This window comes from Pleurodeles waltl, chromosome 4_1, assembly GCF_031143425.1.
Source record: "Pleurodeles waltl isolate 20211129_DDA chromosome 4_1, aPleWal1.hap1.20221129, whole genome shotgun sequence".
Taxonomy (NCBI): Eukaryota; Metazoa; Chordata; class Amphibia; order Caudata; family Salamandridae; genus Pleurodeles; species Pleurodeles waltl.
This window is the reverse complement of record NC_090442.1, coordinates 58,969,002-58,994,611: the sequence shown is the minus strand read 5'-3', so window position 1 is coordinate 58,994,611 and position 25,610 is coordinate 58,969,002. Positions and strand designations below refer to the sequence as shown.

The window sequence follows — 25,610 nt, the reverse complement described above, 5'->3', positions numbered from 1 at the left end:
AGATTGGAGCTTGTCTAAATTCAATTGAGGCTATTCATCGGCCATGCTATATTCTGTTTGACGCACTTACATTGCTCTCACAAATCTATCTGAGCATATTAGCTTTATTTTTAGCCACCAGTTTCAAATTCCTTCACATTTAAAGAACATTTTAAAATGATCAACTTTACATTTTGCTTCTTTATTTATATATATTCTTTTAATCTGCTAATATTATTTAATTTTCTAAGCAGTTGTGGACCCCATAAGTAGACTTCGCAGACCCCCAAGGTTCCCTAGTCCACATGTTAAGAACCTCAGCCTTAGAGGTTTTATGCCTTGTGGTGCACTAATATATTACATAACCAAGTTTGATATTGTTCTTGTGTATATCTGAAGTGGGCATCAGCCTTAATGACCATGCTGGGTTTCATAATCCTCTTAGGGAGGAAGCCATTTTATTTAGTGTTTGTTGAACCTGACCCCCTCTGCAGAGTCACCCCCAAGCATTTTGCCTTCACCTCTCCTGTTGTCTGAATTTCATTTTTGTTGGCTTTACAACTCTTTGCATTGTAACACTTCTGATCAGTTCTAAAGTGTTTGTGCTCTCTCCTCTAAACATGGTACATTTGGCTTCCACCCAATTGCCACATTTAATTTGCTTGTACTACTCGTACTCAGGACCTGTAAATGAAATGCCATTAGTGGGCCTGCAGCACGTACCGTGACACTAAAGTAGCCTTTTCAACCATGTCTCAGGCTTACCATTGCAGCCTGAGTGTAGCTTTAAACTGCAATTTCGACCTGGCAAAATAACCCTTTGCCAAACCTAAACCTCCCTTTTAATACATATAAGCTCACTCCTAGTGTAGGCCCTAAACAGCCCAGGGGGCAGTTTGCTGTGTATTTAAAAAGCTGGACATGTACTTTGAAATTGTACATGTCCTGGTAGTGAAATACTCTTAAATTCATTTTTCACTACTGCAAAGTCTACTTCTCTCATAGGATAACATTGAGTTACCTTACTACATTTAATGTGATAACTTTTAATTGAGAACAAGTGGAAATGTCATGTTTGGTCTCTAAAGAATTGTAATTTAAAAATCCTCTTCAGTATTAAAGTTGAGTTTTAAGTCACAATTCTGAAAATACCACTTGTAGAAAGTTGGCATTTTCTTGTCCGAACCATTTGGTGCCTGTAGCCTAGGTCACATGACTAGGTGTAATCGGCCTTTGTGTATTCCTCCCAGATAGTGATATAAAGGGTGACTAGGTAATGTCAGGATGGGCCATCTTGTCAGGATGGGATGGGCGGAGCTGTCACCTACTACACTTGCACTTCAAAGGTGCAGCACACTCACAAATTACTCACACTACTCTATTGTCACCCTAGACCTCTCACAGCCAGAAAAGTGGATGGAAGGAAATTCCAGAACTAGATTTGGAGGGACCTCTGGAAGTTTCTCCCACTTCAAAACTGGCATCAGTTAAAAATATTGGACCATCAGACTACTGGACTGGTGGACACTACAGAAGGACTATTCTGCCACCAGAGGACTGCCCTTCTACTTGTGGCCTGTCTGCTGCTTAAAGCCTGCCCTGCTCTCTGAGGAGGGGGAATTGGCCCTTTATCCCAGACTGAGTAATTCTAAGGGTCAGCTGGCTGACTTCCTGCTCTGAGCTACAGGGACACAACACGCTCAAGAGGCCTCCCTGCAAAAGCCCTGGTGCACTGGGCCTGCAACTGGACCTGGTGAGCCCTGCAGGAGTGAGTTCCTGATCCTCAAAAGGTACCTTCCCAGGTCCTGGACCCTTGGCTGGCATCAGGAATAACTCCTCCTGGCCCAACTGAAGGTTCTATCAAATCCAGCATGAAGCGACATGAAGCCCTGCAAAGCCTTGCCGCGCACCTGCAGGATTCATCGGAACCAGTGCCCAGAGATGTATAGTCCAGCAAAACCTCACCACACAGCAGAAAGCTTCATTGGATCTGACACCGAGTGATGCAGAGTGCAGCAAAGCCTTGCTTCACAGTTGAAAGCTTCATCGGACCTGATGCCTGAGCGATGCTTAGCCCCGCCGCACAGCCTCATTGGAACCAGTGCCGACACGTGAAACCTCACAAAGCAAAGCAGACCGCACACCATGAACATAACACACAATCCACAGTGGGCCAAACCTGGTCCTTTGCCCGGCCTCGGCTCCACCGCGGTCAACCAGAACTTGTGACTTTGTCCCAGTCCAATGCGACCGGATAGCCTCATTTGGCGCTTTGCACCTTTTGGGGCTACTTTTATCTAAATTGCATATTTTCAGTTCTACTGATTGCATTTATGTGCAAGTGAAGTAGTTGTGAATATTTAGCCGAAAACATCTATAAGGGGTTATAAAATTCAGGGAATATTCAGAAACACAAATAGACAGAACTGTGCCCTCTCTGCACCTTCACTAATATGGGATGGGGCACTTTGGGGTAAAATTACAAAAGCATTTATGAGAACAGTAAGTAGTACTTCTTTGGTAATACCTGAGATACTCATAATTGATTGCACTTCAACTATTTAACAGTAGCACATGCGCACTGGAACCTTTGTAACTGTTAACATGCTTAGCATATTGGCTCCTTTTATAATTGTTGATCTCTTTATGAGGAAAGCATATATGCGTGGCTGGTTGAAAGTGTGCCCTGCTGCTACCTGCTTTGTCCCTTGGTCTGCTGCTGTTGCTACCTGCAACATAACAGTATATATGCAGAGGAAGCTTGCACTGGCCTTGCCCATGCTTTACATGTACTCTGTGTTAGTGAAGTATTAAAAAAACATTTTAATTCGACAAAAGCCAAAACTACTGGCATTGTCAAAAAATAGGTAAACAAATACTGGCAATGCCAATAAGTGTCATGTTTTGTAATTGTTGGCGTTACCAATGCTGCACAGAATCAGCAAAAGAAAAGCGAAAAAGCCACAATGATGCAGTCTCTGCTCATTCTGTAGCCATGTGTGTCCATCCCAATGAATGCACAGACCTACTGAATGATGCTGTAGCCATTTCTCTTTTTGTATTGACCAATATAGGATGGAGACTCCTACTAAATTGGTTAATTTAAAGCTATTCAGGTAGCGGAGCACCTGGAAGAAAATGGCAGCAGCAGGGCCTTGAAAAAAATGCACTTAAAAAAATCGACATGCACACGAGGGGTGGGAGAGCCACGGAGAAGCAGATGCGGGAAAGCAGCAGGGTAGTATATAATATACATAAGGTAGGGTGGGGAGGACGGGCAAAACAGCACACAAGAGAGAGCAACACCAGACCTGCCACCTCACAGGGTGCCACCTTGTGACACACGATATTGGCTCCCCCCACACGGTGACCCGATGAGGAGCCAGTATCACACGGTGGCAGGGAAAATAAGCTGAAAACCGTTTTTGGAGGGTTTTAACTGCTGATGCCAATTAACGGGTGTGAAAACACCACAGGACCTTGGCAGCAGCCTCAGTAAGCTTTTGTTTATTTTGTTAGAGTAGGGGGGTTTGAGGCCAGGGTGCGGGCAAAAGTGCTTTTAGGTGCTTCTCGGCACGAGGCCCCACCTCCTCCTCACGCTGTGAGGTTTTTGGTGAGGTCGGCAGGTCTGCAAGAGGGTGTGCAGCAGGTGCTGGGGTGAAGCAGGCGAGAGAGAGGGAAAGCAGCTCACAAGGGTGAGCAACACAGAACGTAGGGATGGGAGGGAAGCACAAGAGAGAAAAAAGTACATGAGAGAGAGAGCAACACTGTGTGGGGGCAGATAGGGGAGAAGCACCTGAGACAGAAAGCAGAATATGAGAGAGAGAGAGCAACAAAGGATGTTGGGGAGAGAGAAGCAGGAAATAAAGAGTAGAGCTAGAAAACACATGCACTGCCGAAAGAAAAAGAAAAAAGTAGTTGGAGCAATGGAAGATTACAAGCCATCCAATCAAAAATGTGTTAAAGAGAAAATGTATGTATGCTTTTAGTTTTAGAGCACAAACCTAGCCAAAACATAGTGGAGCGCTGTACAGGCACAAATATAGAATAAAGTCATTTAGTTCTCAGAGAGGGGGCTGGTTTGTGGACGGTTAATGCTTAGTCCTGCAGTGTTCTTTAAAAAGGTGCATCTTCAGCTCTTTCCTAAATTGCAGCAGGGTTGGGCGGTGCTGATGGATACACTCCATGGGAGGGGCAAACACAAGTAGTGACAGGCAGGGAATTGAATAAAAAGCAAGCAAATAAGAGTGCCAGTAAATCCAGCCTATGGTAAGCAACGGGTCAGGATCTAAGCCCACAATAGCTCTTTCAGAACCAGGAAGCTTGTGTTGTCTGGTAGGTAAAACCTAAAATGCAAAACAATGTTGTTTTGAACGCAGAAGGCTCCATACACAATGCCATTTTCTTGTGACTTACACATGCACTTGGCTGTGTTTAGAACAGCGAGGAATGCACAAAATGTGACAATCCTTTTCTCAGTACCTCACAACAGTGCACTTTTACACGTTAGCAAATCCCATGAAAGGGTTGAGATGGGTGAAACCTTGTGAACACCCTCTTCAACTTCTTTTCAGTTTGAAAATGGTCAGAGATTTACTCCTGTCAGGGACAGACGTAAATCCCTACCAAAATGGAAAGGTGAATGGAACACCCCAAAGGGAGTATCCGGAAAAGTAAACTTTGAACCAAAACTCTGATGGCACCAAGTAAGCGAAGCAAATGAGCCTGAATCTCCCTCGAAGAGCTCCCTTGTCTCCTGCATCCAAGAATCTATCCATTCATCCTTCCACCCTTCCATCCAACCACTGATATCCACTATATCACCTTTACATTTTCTCATTCATTCATTCGCTCATCCATAATTCAGTCTCTCACCATTCTGTCCATCCCTTGGCCCTTCAGGCGTCCATTATCTAGGCATGCATTCATCCATACATCCATCCAGCCATCATTTGACTATTGGATCCATCAGTAATCCATCCACTAAGATTTCCATTTACTCTGCTATCCTTTCATCCACCCATTTACCGATCCTCTCACCCACTCATACATTCACTCACTCACTCATCCATCCATCCTTCCACCTACCTATCCATCCTTTCACTCACTAATCCACCACCCTTCCACCCACCCAATCTATATTTTTACTCACCCGCCCACCCATCCTTTTACCCACCCAGCCTTTCAACCACTTATCTACCCATTCTTTCATTCAAACATCCTTTCACCCATTCATCCATCCTTCCTTTTACCCACTCAGCCTTTCACCCATCAGTTCACCCGCTCATCCATCCATCCTTTCATCCACCCATCTTTTCACCCACACACCACCCTTTTACCCACCCATCCCTGTACCAATCCATCATTTCACCCATTCATTCATCATTCTTTTCATCCACCAATCCTTTCACCCACTCATGCATCCATCCTTTCACCCACTCCTATATCCATTCGTCCACCATTCCTTCCCTTTTCTATCACCTCATCTTTTTTTCTTCATTTTAGTTTTATTTATAATGAGCTTTTGTCTGCCGAGCTGCGGATAAAAGAGGCCGATAAAGAACCCCACTGTAGCTGCTAAAGTAGGGGTTCACAACCTCCCTGGGGGGGAGGGGAACATGTTTTTAAACTGTGTTTTTTCATAAAGGTGCTGCCTTTGCATCATGGGTACTGGTGCAATGCACACAATTTCTCACTGGGGTCATGCCAATGTCAGGTATACAATTCACACAATGTTCCTGCATCATGCACAGAAAGGAGCAACTAGCACAGCTTTCCAGGGATAACCTGGGAAAGTTTCCTTAATATATTTAATCCTTCGCTCGTGCAGGAGGAAAATTCTTATTTTCACTATTTTTTTGTGAATCAAGCTTTCAATATTTAACAAGCACTGACAAAGCTGATAGGTCTGGCCTTGTTCAACTATTGACTTTACTGATACTTTTCACAAATCCTGTTCAGCATTAGCAAAGAAGAAGAAAAGATAATAAAAGATTTTAAGGGATCTGGGAGCAATGGCGGCGACTGGGGTGAGTGAGGGAAATCGACGGGGAATGGGCGGGGCTGAGAGAGCAATGGAGTTGTGCAAAAGCACTTTTAGGAATCTGAAGCATGTCGACAGAAAATAGCAGCTCTCCAGGCCTCCACAAGAAGTAAAATGAAAAGATTTATTTCAAGTACAGCAAGAGTAAAACGAAAAGCTGTATTTCAAGTACAGCAAGAGTAAAATGAAAAGATGTATTTCAAGTACAGCAAGGGTTACGGGAGCAATGGGGGAGAGAGTGAGGGCAGATTAGACACCAAACAACAGGGTGTAGGATTTGAGATGGGGTAAGGATCACACGAGACAAAAGAAGAAAACACATGCACTTTCGTGGAGTTCTAAGTGAAAAGAAAAAAGTGGATCCCTAGAAGTGAGCAGTGGAAGGATACAAGTCAGACAATCAAAAGGATGGTAAAGAGGCTATGCTCCAGGGGAGGGACAAATGCAGGAAGAGAAAGACAAGCCATCATATACGAAGCAAGCAAATGAGCATGACAAAAAAGTCAATGAGTGGTAAGCAGTGGGAGGAGTGTAAGCCCACTGTAAGGGCTTGGCATGGTCAAGAAGTCTTTTGACAATACACAGCTAAAAGCTGTCTGTAGACAAGACCTAAAACACAGTTGAAAATCAGAAATAGAAGCCTAAACAAAGAAAGGCGTGTCAAACTCACCCCAGCCATTGCTTACTGTGGGCCAGCCACCTTCTGCCATTGCTTCCTATCCTGTCAGTGTCACTCTCATCTTGGATCTGGTCAGATGAGTATTTCAATCTCAACCCTTCCTGTGTAATGTTTTTATGTCTTCCTAGTGGTTGGAAGTCCAGCTGACGTGAAACAGACAAAGGAGGGGAGACTGGCTGAAAAGACACTGGGGGCTTCTGTTCGGATGCACCTAGAGATGTGCACGTGTGTGATTCCGAGTCACCATCTGTGCACACGTGTGCAGGTGAAAGCAAAAGTGCACATGTGTTTGCAGAGGTGAACTGGGGCCGGTCGATGGACCTCCCCCTGCTTCACACATCATTCTGTGAGTTGGAGTGCAGGTTTTATTTTACAGTTTGTATAGGGCACCTGGACCTCTCTGCCCCAAGGACGTATCTTCCATTGGTACAGCAAGTACAGTGGCACCGGAGCACAGATTCTTGAAGGGCATAAAACCCTGTTGCATAGTTTTAGGTGCCTAAGATCCCCCTTATTTTTTAACACAAAACTATTTGCCATGAAATAGCTTAGATTACCTGCCAGGAATTTTTGAAATGCATTGCATTTGTTAAAACGAGCTCTGATGAAGGCAGTAGGTCTGGCTTTCATTTTGCTTATGCATGCAAACTCAACCATGCACAGAGACTGTTTGCTTGAAGCCGGGTCTGTTGGGTTTGTTAATGAAGACTTCTGCTGGATGAGAGAGAGACGCATTCTAGACCCATAGGCAACAAAGAAATACTAAGAAGATGACATGGCAGCTCTATGGTCACCGCGACTGCATCAGAAAGTCCCCCGCATGTGCACGTAAGAAATTATTCATTTGTTCATGCGCAGCAATGCCCATCTCCCACCCTGCTCACTAGAGGCAGAAGAAGTGCTTTAGATCTTACAGCAGCTTGTGTTGGCGCTAATCAGCTGTGTAAGAAAAAACAGAGATGGCGGCCAGGCCTGGATGGGACCAGTGGGCCCACAGAGTTAAGGAATGAGAAGAAATAGCTGTGGGGTTGTGTGAGAAAGGAGTGTTGGCTCAAGAGCCTAAACGTTGGGTTGAGTTAATAAGGGGTGGCAGTGTGTTTGGTTCTTTATGTTAGGTCAATGCAAGGGCATTTTAGAGTCTATGGCTTGCCCAAAGGATATGTAATGCTGGAGGGAAAAGACTTCCAGGTTTGTTTTTGTGCAGGAGGGTGCCATTTGCTGTGATGCCAGAAGCCCCCTAATGTGGGCACAGAAATACTACAGTAGAGTTGAAACCCTGCATGCCACCCTCTCAAGTGTGCTGCCAGCTTCTGATCCTCAGAAAATGGTGACCTAGGGCGTTGGGCAGAGGTTGGCGAGTGTCACCGATAGCTGGATCCAGGGTACTCTGAAATCTCGGCTTAGGCAATAGGACGTGTGGACTTTTTGAAAGTAGAAATACTTGGGTGGTCTTGGCCAATTCTTAAGTGGTCGCTACATCTCTTCTTGGAACACAGAGTCTTGAAGTAAAAGTCATTTTATGCCAAAATAACAATCTGAAAACCAGGACACCTTCCTAAAAAAACGAAATCAAATGGAAAGTCTTTGGAAATCAACATTTGTTTATTCATTGAAATACAAACCATTGCTACATCATCTGGATGTGGACATCTAACTTTGGCAGTGTTCTGCTATGAAACGTAAGTACTCTAGGAGTCTGCACAACCACACTCTGCACATCTATGAAGGCTGATGAACCAGTCATCATGCAAACTGCTTGGACTGGTCCATAGAAACAAGGAGCGGCTTGTATCTCTGTATGTACATGTCCGGCCGATGGTGGACAGGGCACCATCCCATGGGAACAGAACTGAACAAATAAGGGGATTTGACCCAAAACACCACAGACCTACATGACAATAACTGCTTGGGAGGGAGCTGGACTGATGATCTCTGCTGGTGAAAATTTGCACAAATACATTCTTCCTCTATATCTCAAACTCACAACCCTCACACTGACCCCATCAACAGTCCGCGGGGCTTAGGTATCAACGGGGTCCATGCAAATATACATGATGGAACTTGGCGAAGAAAAGAATAGAAAAGAGGAGCGAGTGAAGTCGAAGAAGACATAAGTTTAAGAAGGAGTCTTCAGTAACCAGGATTGTAACCAGACCCCCTGTCCTGGGAACTCAGTGTAGGTCCTGGGAACTCAGTGTAGGTCCTGGGAACTCAGTGTAGCATCTTCCTGGAAGGTACCTGGATGGTACCTGGATGTGTATTATCGGTGAGACTGACTGACACAAAGAAGCTACAACATGGAAGAGCTTGGGTGAAGGAAGAATTGAGAAGAGAATACAACTACTACATTCCTTTGGGACAACTTAACTTCCACAGATGTGTAAATAGTAAGAATGCTATATGACCTTCACAGGCAGATGAATGACATTTAACAAAAACACACAACAAAGCATTATAGTGCTTACAGTAGAATACTCTAACCCTCTGAGCTAACCTCTAGGCTAGCCCCCACACTCATGCGAGGCATTAAAGGGTCACTTTACATTCTGTCCTTTTATTGCGTGGCCTGAAGTTAACGCAGCAATGTCTCCACATTTTCCAAGCTATAGTGCACGGTATTCTCTATGATGGACATGAGTAAGGGAGCCATCGAAGAGTTAGCGCTACCATAACATGAAGGCTGCATACGTTTATCTCTTTGAACACTCTTTCGTGGAACTGAAAAGCGCCTTGCCAAGTGTGCTCACCATCAAAAGGCAACCCTTCGACAGGATGTAGGGATCGGAAGGTACCCCCCCTGGCAGCCATGCTGATTTCCACTGTCCGGGCATAGAGCGGAAAACCATCGATACTCCCGCCCCGCACAGTAGGTGATAACAGGTTAAATCCAGCTGTCGGTAGCCTCTTTTAGAAATTATCACTACAAATTTTAATAAACAAATCTTCATTAGAATGTAAAAAAAGAGTCTTGTATCCCATGACACGACGTACATGCAATCACTCTACCAGTCACCATTCAATGCTCATAAGAGTCCCGGGTTCAGGTGCTGATCACCACCAGTACAGTAATATTCCTTCACTCTGCAGCAAAAATGACCACTTTATACCAGTAGGGCTGGGAACTGTGTGTGGTATTTCAAAATTACATCTCCAGAGAAGTGATTTAGACGTCTTAATAGACACTTGTCATAAATTGATAAATTTCAATTGATGGATGACTGATTTCTTGTGTCCTGGAAAGGTCAATGGATGTCCATGTTATTAAAATATCAGTGCGTCCTTTAGTGGAGGGACAATTGATAAAACCAGTTTATGGGTCTCTTGAGATTGCAGGACAGATGGATAGTTGTCTGCAGGAATGACTGATTAATCCTTATGTTCAGAAGCCAAGAAGAGCTTTCTTTATGTGCCTGAAGATTCACTAGACCCTTATCGGCTGGAAGAACTGATAGGTCCATGTGTGCTGTAACAGTTAATCCATCACGGTAATGAAAATATTTACAAACCCTTACATTACAGAGGCATTGATTGTTTCTCAGAATCTGAAGATAGGAGTGGTCCTGTCCTGCATTTACTGGCAGAAATCAGAGATCTGTATGTGAGAAAAAAAAACATGGATACTTGTCTGCTGGAAGAACTCAAAGATCTCTGTGGGATGAAGAAGGAATGTGTAGGTACTTTTGTGCAGACAATTTATGGAGGCTTTTGTTTTAAATGTCATTGAGTATTTCAAGGGCGGATGGATTCCATGTGTGTTAGACAGAAGTTATGGAGACTTAATGCTGGAAACTGATATATTCTTGTGTGATGCAAAATTGTTGGACCCTTTTGTTCTGGAAGGACTGATGACGTTTTCCATTCTGGATTCATTCTATTAAGAAGAGGAATTGGTGGATGCTTGCATGCTTTGTCTTCATATTATCACAGACTTGAAATATGCGAATAAGCTGAATAATTGATATACGCATACCTAAGTGGTTAATTCATATTTGAGTGGTGTACAAATTGTGTAGTAGGAGAACCTTTGGATTCTTGTGGTAGAAAGAACTGATCTATGACTGTGTTTCAAGCACTGGTGGTGTTTGTGTGATGGAGAACTGATGAGTGTTTGGAAATAGAAGTATTGATGGACACCTCTGTATTGAAACAACTACATAGTGACAGATAATCTTGAGATGAAGAGCTGGTAAATGCATTAAAACTGGGGAGATTGATAGATCCTTCTCTAGTCGAAGGATCAGTGGATACCTGGGCACTGGAAAGACTGATGGATTCACTTTTGGTGATTAATTGAAATTTGATTGTCCTGTGCAGCACTGAAGAATTAATGACGTTTGTGGCTCCACAAAGTTATGGATAGCGGGATACTTGTCCAGTTGAGGAATTTCTAGAGGTTTTCCTGATGGATTGATGGATCCTCTTGAGATGAAGAAACAGAATGGTGTCTTCATACTAGATGAATTGATGTATCCACTTGTGGTGATGAAATAATTGATAGATTATTGTATTGCGCAGGGTTGATGGGTGCCTATGTGGTCTAAGGATCACTTAACACTTCTTGGCTGGAACTGCTAGATCCCCCAGGCAAGAAGAACTGAAAGAAGCTTGTGTATTTCAAAGGCCGATAGGAACTTGTATAATGAAAAATTGACGGTCACTTGAAGTAATGGACACATGCACTGAAGAATGTTTTTGTTCTCTAAAAGCTGGTGGATCTTCATAACATGATGAATTCATTAATGCTTACGTGCTTCAAATATTGATGGGACCCCAGTGTACTAACAGAGCTATTGGATCTTTCTGAGATGACAACATGATCGATTTTTTGCACTCTGGGAATCGCTGGATAATTGTTGACCAATCTGTGTCTACCTATCATCTACTGGAGAAAGTGAGACTGGGTTGATGAACTTGTGAATTCTTTGTTGACAGAAGACATTAATGATCCTCACATAATGAAGATTGGACAGGTTCTTGTATGTCCGACGGATTGTTGGTTCCACGTGTGCTGCATGACTTTAGTGGTTGCTGTATGATGGTATACTTGACACTTTCTTGGGTAGTAGATACAATTACTGCTGCTTTGAATGTTGCTCTTGCACTAACAAATTGCAAGATGGAGTTAGACTTAGGATGAAAGGGGTGATCATGTAAATGGATGGATAGCTGCTGTTGCAATAGAGCGATGCCTTTTTGTGTTGGTAGAACAGAAAACACGATTATAGTCTATTGCCGGGGAAGAGAAAGACCAGCTATCTCTGTAAAGGTCCTGGAGTTGTAGACATCTGAGCTTAGTGCTGAGGTGTACTGTCACCGGGTAGATTTAATTCTTTGGAGCACTTGCTTTTTTTCCTGAGTAATGGCCAATACAGTGAGGTGGATGATATTCTGCCATGGACAAAGTAAAACAAGTTCATATTCCCCATATTACAAAAGCAGAATTAGGCAATCTGTTTTCTAATGTGGATAATGTGAATGTTAATCATCCTCTTTTCCAGGACATGGACCTTGCTGCATTCTGGTCACATTCAGGCTTCTTCTGCTGTGGCATCGATTCCTGCATAGGTGAAGTTCTCAAACAAAGCCATGTTCACGTAAGCCTGGAATGAATATAAAGATAGCGTGAATTAGACTGGAAGCTTATCTCTAATGCTGTGGCACACTCGATGGAAGCAATCTGCATGTTTCCAGAATATTTTGTGAGGCATTTTCATTATTTAAGATGGAAAATATCAAGTGTAAGTGTAACAGCTGGAAAAGGATACGTGCAGGTGTAATGTTAGAGTAGATTACGTGCGGGTGATAATTAGAGCTCAGTGACTCTGTTCTATCTCCATATAGAAGGCCTGGAATACTGTAATGTTCAGTAGACATTGTTGTGGGTATAACAGGCACTACCATCCATACACCAGCTTCCTTTCTGTGGTTGTATTCGTAAAGGTCTTATCTATAGTAAAGTTGAAGGCAAATGACAAGTAACAAAACTGAAGTTCAGTACTATCATAAGGTCCTTATTTTACAGTTGTCTTGCTATATGTCCATCGACTCATCGTGGGTATATCATTAAAATACAGCAACATAGCAACATGTGGTTTGCTGTGATCCCGCTTTTCAAAGATTGTAATCAGCATTAAAATATATGTTCAGTTGCTGAAACTTTATATTTAACAACATTACAGAAGATACATATAAATGCACTAATAAAGTGTAAAATCAAAGATTAACAAATTGATTACTTATTGTCAGTTTATAGGCATTATTGACTGTGAGTCTCACTCAGTGTTCAACCTCTCACTAACACAGACCACTTCTCCCTTTAAGCATACCTATAGCGAGGCTGATGTTGGGGCGATATATAGTCCTGCAGGGTACATTCGATGATGCACCTCTTACAACTCTCAATACTTATGCACCCAACACTGATGATTACTCCTTTTATAACAATGTCTCTGGGGTGCTGGAGGCTGGCGTGGGTTCCCCCATTGTCTGGGCTTGAGACAACAGTTGTATTTTGGATGGAGATAGAGACCTTCATCCCTCAAAACAGGGCACCAAGCCTTTGATTACAAGATCCCTTCCCGCGGTTATGCAGAATCTAGGGTTATGGGATGGATGGAGGGAGTTGCATCAGGAGAGTAGGGAATACACATGTCACTCAAAGACGCATAACACATATAGACTGATTTCTACTGGGTGGCTGGAATGCGCGGAGGTGATGGAGGTAACGCACTTGGAGCAGTGCTTATCTGACCATGCCCCGGTATTGTTGCGGCTGGGATGGGGATCAGTCAACAGAGTGACACGTAGATGCTGCATGCCTCCTGACTTCCTGACAGATACTGCATGTCACGAGACACTGGCTGCCACAATAACAAATTATCTGGCTACAAACTGGGGTACCACGCGACAGGCGGCAATGAGTGGGAGGCATTGAAAGCCGTTGTGAGAGGAGCATATATAGGCACTATGTGAGGTGTTAGTAGACAATTGGCTCATGATCTCAAAAAATGGGAGTGGTAACTGGCAGATGTACAGAGTTGTGTATCCCTTACGAGGGAAAAACATAGAGAACACCTTCACTTGTGCAGGGAAGTAAGGAGTTGGGAGACACTGGATAAGCTAACACTTAGATCTTATTGTCAGAGACTGCACAGGGAGGGGGATACATCTGGTAGGTTGCTGGCATGGATCCTGAAGCAAGAGGTGGAATTGCCCCCTATTTTGCATATTAGGAACTCTGCAGGCGTGCTGGTCATCAACCGTAGGGATACGTGTGTTGGCAGAGCATCTGCAAACGGTGTCGCGGGCTGGCACCCTGGTGTTAGACAAGTCTATATAGGATTTTTGCAGCGGTTGTAGCTTCTGCAGTTGGACCCTGCACGCAGGAGAGGATTGGATAGCGATATCACTGTGGAGGAGGTGGGTGTGGCGGTTGCAGCATTACCTAAATCCAAGATCCCTGGGTGGGAAGGATTCCCTGTTGAGCTCTTTCATACATACTCCTCCCTCCTTCGAGATAAATTACTGGTAGTGTTCGAGGAAGCATGTGTGCAGGCTATTTTACCAGAGTCAATGCGGCAGGGTATTGTCTGTCTCATGCTCAAGCCTGGGGGTGATTCAATTGACCCCTCTTCCTACAGGCCACTCAAGATGTTGAATAGTGATGTCAAAATTCTTTGTAAGATATTAGCTACTAGGCTGCGTGGAGTTGTTCGGGTGTTGGTTCAAGAAGACCAATGCAGCTTTATACCGGCTCAAAGCATGACCTGTAACTTACGCCTTTTGGCACGTGTTCTGCATGAAACTATGGAAGTGGCACAAGAATTGGCATTGGTGTCGTTGGACCTTGAAAAGGTCTTCGAAACTGTTGAATGGAGCAACCTCATGGCTGTACTGTGGGGGATGGGGTTTGGCCCTGAATTCTGTGTCTGGGTTCACCTACTTAATACTGAGCCCATAGTACGAGTACGGGTGGGGGGAGAGCTCTCAAATTCTTGGGTGGTCAGCAGGGAAACCAGACAGGGGTGTCCCCTTTCGCCGCTCCTCTTTGCCTTAGCAGTGGAGCCGTTGGCCTTGTTGTTGCGTGGGAAGCCGGCCCCTTGGGGGATTCGGTGGGTCTTGCCGCTCACTTATCTCTCTCTATGCTGATGATGCGCTGGTGTACCTTCTGTCTATTGTTGCGGCTGTTGAGAGAATTTGGGTCCGTCTCTGACCTACGAGGGAGATAACATAAGTCACTCCTGCTCCCGCTGGGTGCACATCGTGGTAGGCCGCTGGATGATTTACCTGTAGTGGGCCTCTGTTGGGAATTAGAGAGCTTTCAGTATTTTGGCATTTAGGTTGCCCACACTGCAGCAGCCCATGAGATACTTAACGGTGGAAAGAGTTGTGTCGGGCCTGGAGCGCTCGGTTTTGTTTTGGAATAGGCTGCCACTTTCTGTGATGGGTAGAGCAGCTATTGCTAAGATGGTGTTCCTCCCGCGCTATCTATATCTGGTACAAAACTCATTGTTTCCGTTGGCCCCTCGGTTGGTCACTTGATTGGATAGCTTGCTGATTTCTCTGGTTTGGGCTGGGAGCTGCAGCAGGGTATTCTTGTCCAGGCTGCAGGGGGATCTGGAAGACTGTGGATTGGCTATCCCTAATATTCGGCTATATTACTATACTGTGCACTTACAGCATGCTGCGCAGTGACTGGCTGAGTGAGACACATTGGAAAAGCGACTTTTTGAGGGCATGCTGGGCACAGATACGTTAGCGCAACTTCTGATGAGAGGCGGCCGTTCAGAGGCAGCTGTCCCTTACCTGTTGTATAATGCTGCACAGATCTGGGAACAGGCCATTAAGAAGGTTCTTCATTGCGCCCCTTTTGACACGGAACTGAAGGTGTGAGACCTCGCTCCTTTCCGCGATATTGATAATCACATGTCTATGGACAGCTGGAGAGTGGGAGGATGTCTTGTCGTAGGGGATTAATTCCCTAATGAGGCGTTCCTATCCTTTCAGAAGGCACAGAATACATTTGGCTTCGGTCCAGGCCAATTCCTGCAATATGCAAAGCTGGAAAGTGTTGCACAGGAGGTTTGGCGAGACTTCCCGGTCACCTTACCATCCTCTAAGGTGCTGAATGGGTTGATAAATTGGGTGGATGGGGGACACTTAATCACACAATTTTATAGGGCTCTTCGGGAAGATATGCCTGGTACAACTTACACAGCGTGCCGGGCATAGGAGCGGGATTTGGCAGAACCAGTAGCAGATGCTGATTGGGCCACGGCGTTGTCGTTGGTGCGCACTGTTTCATGCAATAACAGATTTAAGCTCCTACACTTTAATTTTGTGCACTGTACCTATGTCACGCCTTCTCATCTTGACAAGATTGATCCAACTAGGGGAGCTGGGTGCGCTCATTGTGGTGAGGGAGACGCTTCCTTCCTACACATAGCATGGTCCTGTAGTGGGGTGCAGCTATTCTGGCAGGAGGTGGTTGCAATGGTTGTGGAGGCTTAGGGTCTGGGTACAGCACGGACGCCATTGACATGCATGCTTGGGGGTAGTGTGGCGCAGCCCAGGGGGTGGAAAATCCCATACAAACTGGCACAACTGGCTCTAGTATTGGCTAAACGCAGGATGGCCATAGGCTGGGTGAGTTCTAGGAGCCCTTCGGTGGAATGCTGGATACAGGATATTCTGGAGTGGGGAGTGGCAGAAGAACAACATATTGGATTGGTAGGTAGGGATGAGGGTGCACCTACCAATTTGATGGCATGGGGACACTTATTGGAGCGATTCACTGATGCCGAAGAGTCAAGCTCTGAGATGAGTACTGGCGTTGAAGATTAACAGATGGGGTCAACTGATGCGTGCAATTATGATGGTGACCAACTGTGGTTATACTGAAATTCTGGTATTGATAGACTGTTTATGATTTGGTTACATTATGGTACTACCATGTGTTGGGAACCACTGTAATGCTCCTCTTGATAAGCTAATGTCGATATATATTTCTGTCTGTGTAAGTAACTCTCCTCAGAGGTTGGTACCTAACGGCTTTGCACTGTATTGTGTTGATTTGGTTCCAAATATATAAACCTAATAAAAGGAGTTCACAAAATAAACATAGACCATTTCCTCAATATGTTTATGCAAACTACAAATCCTGCAATGATAGTAGGTATAACATTAGATGTTAGCATCTAAAGTTACACGTATGAGGTCTATAATGTAGTGAGCTTATCTTCTCAATACACAGAGATATTTTTTGGAATGTCTGGCACCTTGGTGACAATATATATACGTTTACACTCCGTATCAATTTTCACTTGCAATGCATACTTAGCACATTATTATTCAAATAAAATCTACCCCCAGTTAAATAAAATTAGAATTGACAGACTATTGAGTTATACTCAAAGTCAATAATGGCTATAAATGTGTTAGTCTTGAAATATACTGCTTATTAGTTTTGTTAAACATATTATCTTCAATGATATTGTACTATGCGCTTTAGCAGGTTGTGAGACTGCACCACGTGCACAATAATGTGCCGTGGCACTGTTCTAGCTGCACACCGTAGGGTGGTAGTGTAATATCCACACTCAGATGGGTTTGATGCTAAATTACTCATACTATTGCCATATAAGGGGGTGATATTGAACTTTATGTACATGTAGGAGAGAGGTTTCTTGAATTAAATGCATGTCATTGGGATATGTTACCGTGTTATCTTTTCGTGAATTGTATCTGATTGGAACAATATGCAAACAGATGGGTGTAACGGTGTACTATCTGCACATAGTTGATGTGTGACACTACTAGCTGTCATCGGATGGTGTGTGGAGGTCTAATGTTGACTCAGTTTATGGAGTATGTTGGTGAGTCTATACATCTGCCTACAGATGAGGTGTTACACAGTACTATCTTCATAGAGAGGGAAAGGGATACTGTACTACATGCACACTGGGTACTGGATGTGGATGGCAAGTGACTGTACTTTAAACCCATTGGTTATGGTGGTGTAATAGTTGCACTAGGATGTGATGCTGCACTTACTACCCTGAGTGAACACTAGCTGCAAACAGATTGTAGATGGCTCATTTCCACATTCACAAGGATGTGGTGGGATACTGTGTCACTTGCAAACAAGCTGTGTGTGATGCTGACCTGTGTCCACATGGATAATGTGTGAAACTGTACAATCTGCCGAGACCTCAGGAGAGATGTTATACAATCAGATCATGACTTGGATGCAATAATCTGATACTATTGCTAGACTTGCTGTGAATTGTGGTATGAGAGACAAGCGGATGCAATACGTTACTACCAGCTCACGCGCCAGATTTGATCCTGCACTCTCTACAAAATGTCTTGGTGTGATACCACAGTGCCAGCTTATGGATAGGATGCCACACTGTGCCCTCTGCAAACAGACTGGGTGGTGTACCGTGCTACTGACTGAATATGATACTGCAGTATGTGCAAGCAGAGCAAGTGTGATATGGTGTTATCATCTCATGGATTGGATATGATATTGCATGGATGGCAAACAGACTGAGTGTAATACTGCGCTCTGAGTGTAATACTGCGTTATGCATTTATGGGTGGGATATGATAATATAAATCCTGAAAACTGATACAGTACTCTACTCTACTGCGCTATCAGCTCGCAAACAGGATGAGATACTGTACTCTCTGCAAACAAACTGGATGTAACACAGTGCTATTATCTCCTAGGCGGAATATGATACTGTGCTCATTGCAAACAGTGTCATCATCACAGGGGCGGGATGAGATACTGTACTCTGCAAACAAACCGGGTGTAACACTGTCCTACTATCTCCTAGGCGGAATATGATACTGTACTCTCTGCACATACGCTTGGTATGATACTGTGCTGTGTGCTCAGTAATGAGAAATGGTGCTGCATTCTGTGCAGATTGATTGGGTGTGATACTGTGCTATCAGCTTAAGGACGGGATATGATACTGTACTCTCTGCAAACACACTTGCTATGAAACTGTGCTGTGTGCCCATCGATGAGATACGGTACTGCACTCTCTGCAGACTGAATGGGTGTGATACTGTGGTATCAGCTTATGGACGGGAGATGATACTGTACTCCTTGCAAACACACTTAGCATGATACTGTGCTGTGTGCTCAAGGATGAGATATTGCACTGCACTTTGTGCAGACTGAGTAGGTGTGATACTGTGCTATCAGTTTATGGGCCGGATATGATACTGGAATCTCTGCAGATACACTTGGTGTGACACTGTGCTGTGTGCTCAAGGATGAGCTAATGGTACTGCACTCTGAACAGACTGATTGGGTGTGATACTGTGCTATCAGCTTATGGGAGGGATATGATACTGTACTTTTTCCAAAGAGAATAGGCGTGATACTGTACTTTGTGCAGACAGATAATGTGTGACACTGCACTATGTTCTACCATAGAGGGTGTGATGCTGCCCTATACCCAGATAGGGTGTGACAGTGTATTGTGTGGAGATTGCACGTAGACTGGCAGTTTTCATGTGGATGGATGTGACAAGGTAAGCACACAGTTCGTGTAATATCCTGCGTATTGTGCGTCGGTATGCTGTGCCATGCTCACATGGCTTGGGTATGATTCTGCAGTGACTGCACCCAGGTAGATGTTGGTAGTGTAGAACATGTGCAAGCATGAATTGTGGCACTAGAACTGTAGTTCACTGCGGCGACAGAGTGGATTATCTTCACAAGCACATAGGTTCTGTGATACTGTACCTTGCGCGCTTCCAACATTCGGACCAGCTGTACGGAAATCTGTGCGAATGGAGGGCGCTCGTAGGGTCTGTCCCGCCAGCACTGTCGCATCATATCATACCTGGATAAAGCACAGAGAAACACAGAAGGTACAAGTGTGTATGTGTAACAACACATGGAGCACTGGTGTTGTCACCATGGCTCATTTGCTGTGGTCCTATCGGAATTCAGCACTTTGCTGTACGGAAATCTGGAAGTTTAGGCACTAAGGGCTGGATTTACAAGAAAGTTGCACATCAACTTTGATGAGACACATTTCTTGCGCCCACCTCCGCCCCCTAACGACACCATGTGTGCACCACATTTACAATACGGCGCACCATGGCGCACGTTAGGAGAATAGCGTCACAATTTATGATGCTATTGTGGTACTTTGCAGGATTAGCACAATAAATGATGCCGCTAATCCTGCAAAGTAAAGCGAGGCCAATTGAAAGTAATGGGCGCCTAAAGTAGGCATTAAAATTGACGCTAAAAATGGTGCAGTGAAATGTTGTGAATTTCACTGTGCCATTGTTACGGGCCTCCCTGCGTGGGAACGCCCCCCTTGCATACATTATGCCTGAAGCATAATGCAGCGCAAGGGGTTACAAAGTGGCGCAATGCATGCATTTACTTTGTAAATCTGGTAAAGGAGAATGGCCTCCTTAACGCCACATTAGCGTCAGGAAAAATGGCACAAGTGTGGCACTAAGAGGCGCTAGGGCCTTGTAAATGTGGCTCAAAGGGTTCAATTCACAAGGACATTTGTGCTGAACGTTCAGTTTACGCACACTAAGGGACTGAAGTATGCATTCAGATTCAGCTGTGAAATGCACTACGCATATATGTACACTGGCAAAAGGATTTACTGATGCCTAACTTTACACCAGTAAGAGCTAATGTTATGGTTGAGTGAATCATCCCCTTGGGGCAGGGCGGAAGGTATTCCACGGTTTTGATGCCCTGGAAAGTGTGTGGGTGTTCACACACATCCACAACCAACTCCCAACCTGGAAATAATGATTTACTCCAGTTAAGAATGGGAGTGAATCAGTTCCAGGTTGAAGATAGGAAGGAAACACACTAAGTTTTTGGGGCACAGTGTAAATATTTTCTCCAAAGGCAAAAATATTTTCCTCTAGAATTGAAAACATGCAATTTTTCTATTGGTAAGGCATTTTTGCACATGCAATTGGAAATTATGTATAATGACTCATGTAGAATGTAATTTAGAAACCACAAGACTTTTTCAAATGTACCTCTGGAAAGCTGTGGAAATTGTAAAAATGCATAAATCTGTGCACACAAGGGCATACACCTCTTGGAGAAGATATACACTTTATTTCAGGAACCAGGACCCAAGTGAGGCCCAGCGCCATCTCTTATGCAGGATGAGTGAGTGCAGGAGTAAACAAACTGACACTTACACCTCGTCGTCACAGTTTAGCGGCTTTTCCATTCGGTAGCCCTGTGGCAGCTTCTCATACAGCTCGGCACAGGTCATGCCACAGTACGGCGTCCCACCTGAGAGAACACAATGTAAAGAACCATGTAAGAAAGAACAAGCCAGGAGGGTGTCACCTGTTCACAAAACTGCATATGGAATAATACTAGAAACAATGTGTTATGCCCTGAAGAAGACTATAAAATGTCAACAATGGCCGAAATGTGTTACATCACTTTTCGTTGTTAAGAATTAATTGCGAGCAGTGGCGTAATAATGACTTAATTTTGACTCCTTCTGCTACCATCTTCTTTTGGCCACTGTTCTTTTTTTCCCTGTCAGTTTACGCCTTGTTTTACGGTCTATATTACAAGTGGTTGTATTTATACTACAATTTAAGAATGTTAAAGTCATTAACTTGGCAAAGTTCATTACATAGGCGATTACTTTGGTACTTATGATAGAATGGGTGAATTTTTACACACATTCTTTTTATTTTATTTTCACTAAATATTGTCTAGAAATATGGCAGTCACTGTGTTTTATTCTGGTACAGATGCAATTGTTTCAAATATGTACAAGTTCATATTGATTGTTTACACAATTAACACATATTTGTATACATTAATCAGCCCAGGGAGGGAGATTGACTGCTCAAGTTAATGAGAAGTCTGATCTTTTTCAATACAATTCACACTTTAGGGAATTTTGAGATTTACCCGGAAGCAGGAAGCAAGGGAAAGACTAGGAAAAAAACATGCATCCTTCGCTCATTTCCGGATCACATATGACTCAGTCTGGTGAAAAACCTCTATTTAAAGCTCTTCGAAGTCATATGAATCAATCATGGCGCTGATAAAGCGCTCACACCTCAAAGGGTTTCGGCTCACCAAGGCCCATATTTATACTTTTTAGAGCAGCGTTTGCGTCATTTTTGGACACAAAAGTGGCGCAAACTTGCAAAATACAATTGTATTTTGTACGTTTTTGCCATTTTCGTGTCAAAAAGCGGCGCAAATGCGGCGCTAAAAAAGTATAAATATGGGCCCAAGTGTCTAATGTAAACAATGAGCTAAAGAAAACGGAGTTTAAAAATGAATCAGTAAAAGTTATCAAACAGGAAGAAGGGGTGAGGTGGGGATGCGGCCTTCCTAGACTCTAAGCACTCGCACACACCCTAACAGTGAGGTCAGAAGAGACGGCTCCTGCACGCAAAGTGCGGCTCCTGCCCGCGCTGGTCACCTGGTCTTCTCACAATACAACAAAGTCCCCCCAAGCCCCTGACAGACTACAGATTTTACAGTGACTTGAAGAGCTAGACAATAATTACACAAAACTAGAAAACAGAACAATCACAAAGCAAGAAGCAGCCAAAACCAGTTTACGATGAACTGAGGGTTTATGGAACACGTCACCTTCTACACTTCAGCCAACCCATGCAAGCCTCCTTACAGGGCCATGTCAGCTGTCTGGGTTAAAAAGTGGGTCCGGGTTAAATTTTATTTATGCTGGCGTAACCCTGCATAACTTATGGCATTCCGCATTATGGGACATGTTTAAGAGCCCCTAGCGCCACCTTAGCATCAACATAGCGTCATTTCTTGGCAGCGCTAAAGTGACTTTTTCCCCACGCCATATTTACAACGTGGCGCAATGCATGTATCATTGTGCCACTTTGTAAACGCTTGCGCCACATTATGCCTGCCTCCGGCAGAATGTTTGCAAGGGTGGCGTTCCAGAGCTAGGAGGCCCGCAAACATGGCACCGTGAAATTTAACAGATTTCACTGCACCATTTTTGGTGTTATTTTTAACGCCTGCTCAGAGCAGGCGTTAAAATGATGCTCCCATAGAAAGCAATAGGCCCCCTTGCACTTTGCTACACCAGCCTCAACATTTTTGACACTAGTGTAGCAAAGCGCCACAGTAGCGTCAAAAATTTTGACGCTATTGTGCTAACGACCGCCATGGCGCACCGTATTATAAATACGGTACAACCATGGTGTCGTTAGGTGCCGGTAGGGGGTGCAGAAAAAGTGGTGCATCAGCTCTGATACGTCACTTTTTCTTGAATATGGGCCTATGGGACAGATTTACAAGAAACTGGTACATCAGTACTGAGGCTCCAGTTTTCTTGCGTCGCCCTGCCCCACTTAACGACACCATGTGCGTGCGGTATTTATAATATGGCACACCATGGAGCACGTTAGGCCAATAGCGTCAGAATTTTTTACACTATTGTGGAGCTTTGCTCCACTAGCATCAAAAGGTTTGACGCTAGTGGAGCAAAGTGCATGGAGGCCCATAGGTTAATATGGGTGCATCATTTTAACGCCTCCTCTGAGCAGGCCTTAAAAATGATGGCAAAAATGGTGCAGTGAAATCTTGTAGATTTCACTGCACCATTTTTGCGGGCCTCCTAGTGCCGGAACGCCCCCCTGGCATATGTTATGCCTGGCGCAGGCATAATGTGGCGCAAGGGGTCAAAAAGTGGCGCAGTGCATGCATTGTGCCACTTTGTAAATGTGGGGCGGGGAACAATGCCTCATTAGCGTAAACAAAATTATGCTAATGTGGCGCTGGGGCCTTGTAAATCTGGCCGTATGTTTGTTACCCACAATGGCATAGATTATCGTGTAATTGCCATTTATATCCGGTAAAAATCCTATAACAGAACAAGAAAACAGCAAACAAATAGAATGCGAGCAGCTGTTCTTCCCATAATGATATTTTACCCCATTTTTTTAAAATGATAATTGTGTCGCTGTGTTAAAACACTAGTTTCACGTAATTTTTAATAAATTGTGGGGCATTGATGGAATTTCCACAGAGTAAATTACGCAAATTGCAACTAGGCCTACTAAAAAGCCAACACTAAAATTTCATAAATCCACAAATGAAACTAATCGTTGGGGTTTTTAACTCTGCGCCCCAGAGACCTCGGTTACGTCAAGCAGGCAACATGCTGTGTGTTACTTGTCTCCCTTTTTGCATCTTTCAGGGGGGTGCGTGTGGACTAGTGGGGCCACATGGGGGTGTGGAAGGGAGAGACCTGGACTTCGATCCCAGCTTCTTCACTACGTCATACCGTGTGGTCTTGGGAAACCATTTTATCTCCCTTTGCTGAGTTTGCCTCAGCATCCAAAATGAAGCGCTTGTAAGTAATAAAATTGCAAATGTGCGCTGCTGAAAACAGTGTTTAGATTTAAAGAAAAATGATGTTATTCCGAGACCAAACACTAGATGGCGGGGTTCGGCACAGCACGTACATTTATGACATTTTCTAAGAAAGACAAGAAACATCGAAGACGAATCAGTGGCAAAGTCTCACTGAATGACAGTGAGCCAATGTGAGCAAAGCCCGGGGACAATATTCAGTGATGCGTACAGCGTGGAGGGGAGATGAATGGAGGGTAAGAGATGGGAGGTGGAGGAGAGTACTCACCCAGGCTGACGATCTCCCAGAGCAGGACCCCGAACGACCACCTGAGAGATACAAGAAACAGGAAAACGTGTCATATGTGAAAGGACAACAGTGACGCAGAGACATGCGCAGTGTGCACTAACACCATGGTCACTGAGAGAGCATCTGGGCAGGGACATCTTGAGAATTTTAGGGGCCCTGTCCAAACATATTCTGGGGCACCCTCTTTGGAACAGCTTTGAGCTTATGACCGAGTTTCAGCTCTTGCAAGCCCTCTTTGGCCAGGTCACTGACAGTGCAGAGGCACACTGGTCCACATGCTACATGTGTTTACATCTGGTATTCAGAGATAGTGATGTGTGATTTCAGTATTGTACCCCAGAAGAAGCTCACTAATATTGCTGCAAATAATCCATGTGACCCTCCTATTTTTCACGTCAGGTCCTCTTTTGATCTAAAAGATTTTTTGTGCATGAAATATAAAGACAATATTTCGCTGCAGAATGTCTGTAACAAACTCTCACATACCACCCACATTAATATACATTAAAGAAAAACAGTATTTAAAACAAGGTCATCAGGGCAAGACTCTGCAGGACAGAGCTGGCTATATCAGGGCCCCCCGAAAGGCGCACTGGGCCAGAGCCCACTTGCCCATGCCTTAAAATGTCTCTGCATCTGAAAAGAAAGGCCTATGGAATGCCAACTTGGGAGTTACAGTCCTGAGCAAGGGTATAGTGATGCACACAAGACAACTCTTCCAGGGGTGGAGCATAGGCCCTGCAGCCTCTGAGACACAGTGGGGCCACCAACCTGTCAGGGGCCCCCAGTCATTCACCAGGGCCCCATTCCACCATGTCCACTCCATCAGTGGGGGTCATCCATGAAACTAACATGGGGAGGGCTGAGAAAGAAACACAAAAGGCGAGCGGGTGGGGGAAACAGGTAGAAGCACAGAGGTGAGTGCAACAGGGAGGGTGGAGGGGGTCATCAGAGAGACGCTCAGGGAGAGACGTAGATGAGGGAGACCAGGGTCGGGGCCCCCATTAGGGTGGAGGAGCATCGCCCCCCTGCTGCCAGTGCAGCAAAAGTGAAAAATAAAACAGCCTGAGCAGTGGTTGGGGGCGGGGCATTGGTGCTGCCCGACAGCAGGGGAGTGGTGCTCACTTCACCGGGTTTACACTGCGCATGTCAATTTGGCCGGCTGTCTTGAGCCAGCTAGACATGTGCATTGGAAACCTCTCCACCTCGCTGT

At 44.5% G+C, this 25,610-nt stretch overlaps 1 protein-coding gene across 1 annotated transcript in view; it reads right to left on the bottom strand.

Moving 5' to 3' along the window:
- Positions 1 to 8,282: 8,282 nt before the first annotated feature.
- The window catches only part of TIE1 (tyrosine kinase with immunoglobulin like and EGF like domains 1), a 177,877-nt gene continuing 160,549 nt past the window's right edge, over positions 8,283 to 25,610 (bottom strand). Inside the window, exons 20-23 of the mRNA XM_069227791.1 lie at positions 24,377 to 24,417; positions 20,916 to 21,012; positions 19,468 to 19,567; positions 8,283 to 12,301 (exon numbers count right to left, since the gene is read on the bottom strand). Coding sequence (XP_069083892.1) covers positions 12,230 to 12,301; positions 19,468 to 19,567; positions 20,916 to 21,012; positions 24,377 to 24,417 — 310 coding nt within the window. The 3' untranslated portion in view covers positions 8,283 to 12,229. The remainder of the gene's footprint in view (positions 12,302 to 19,467; positions 19,568 to 20,915; positions 21,013 to 24,376; positions 24,418 to 25,610) is intronic.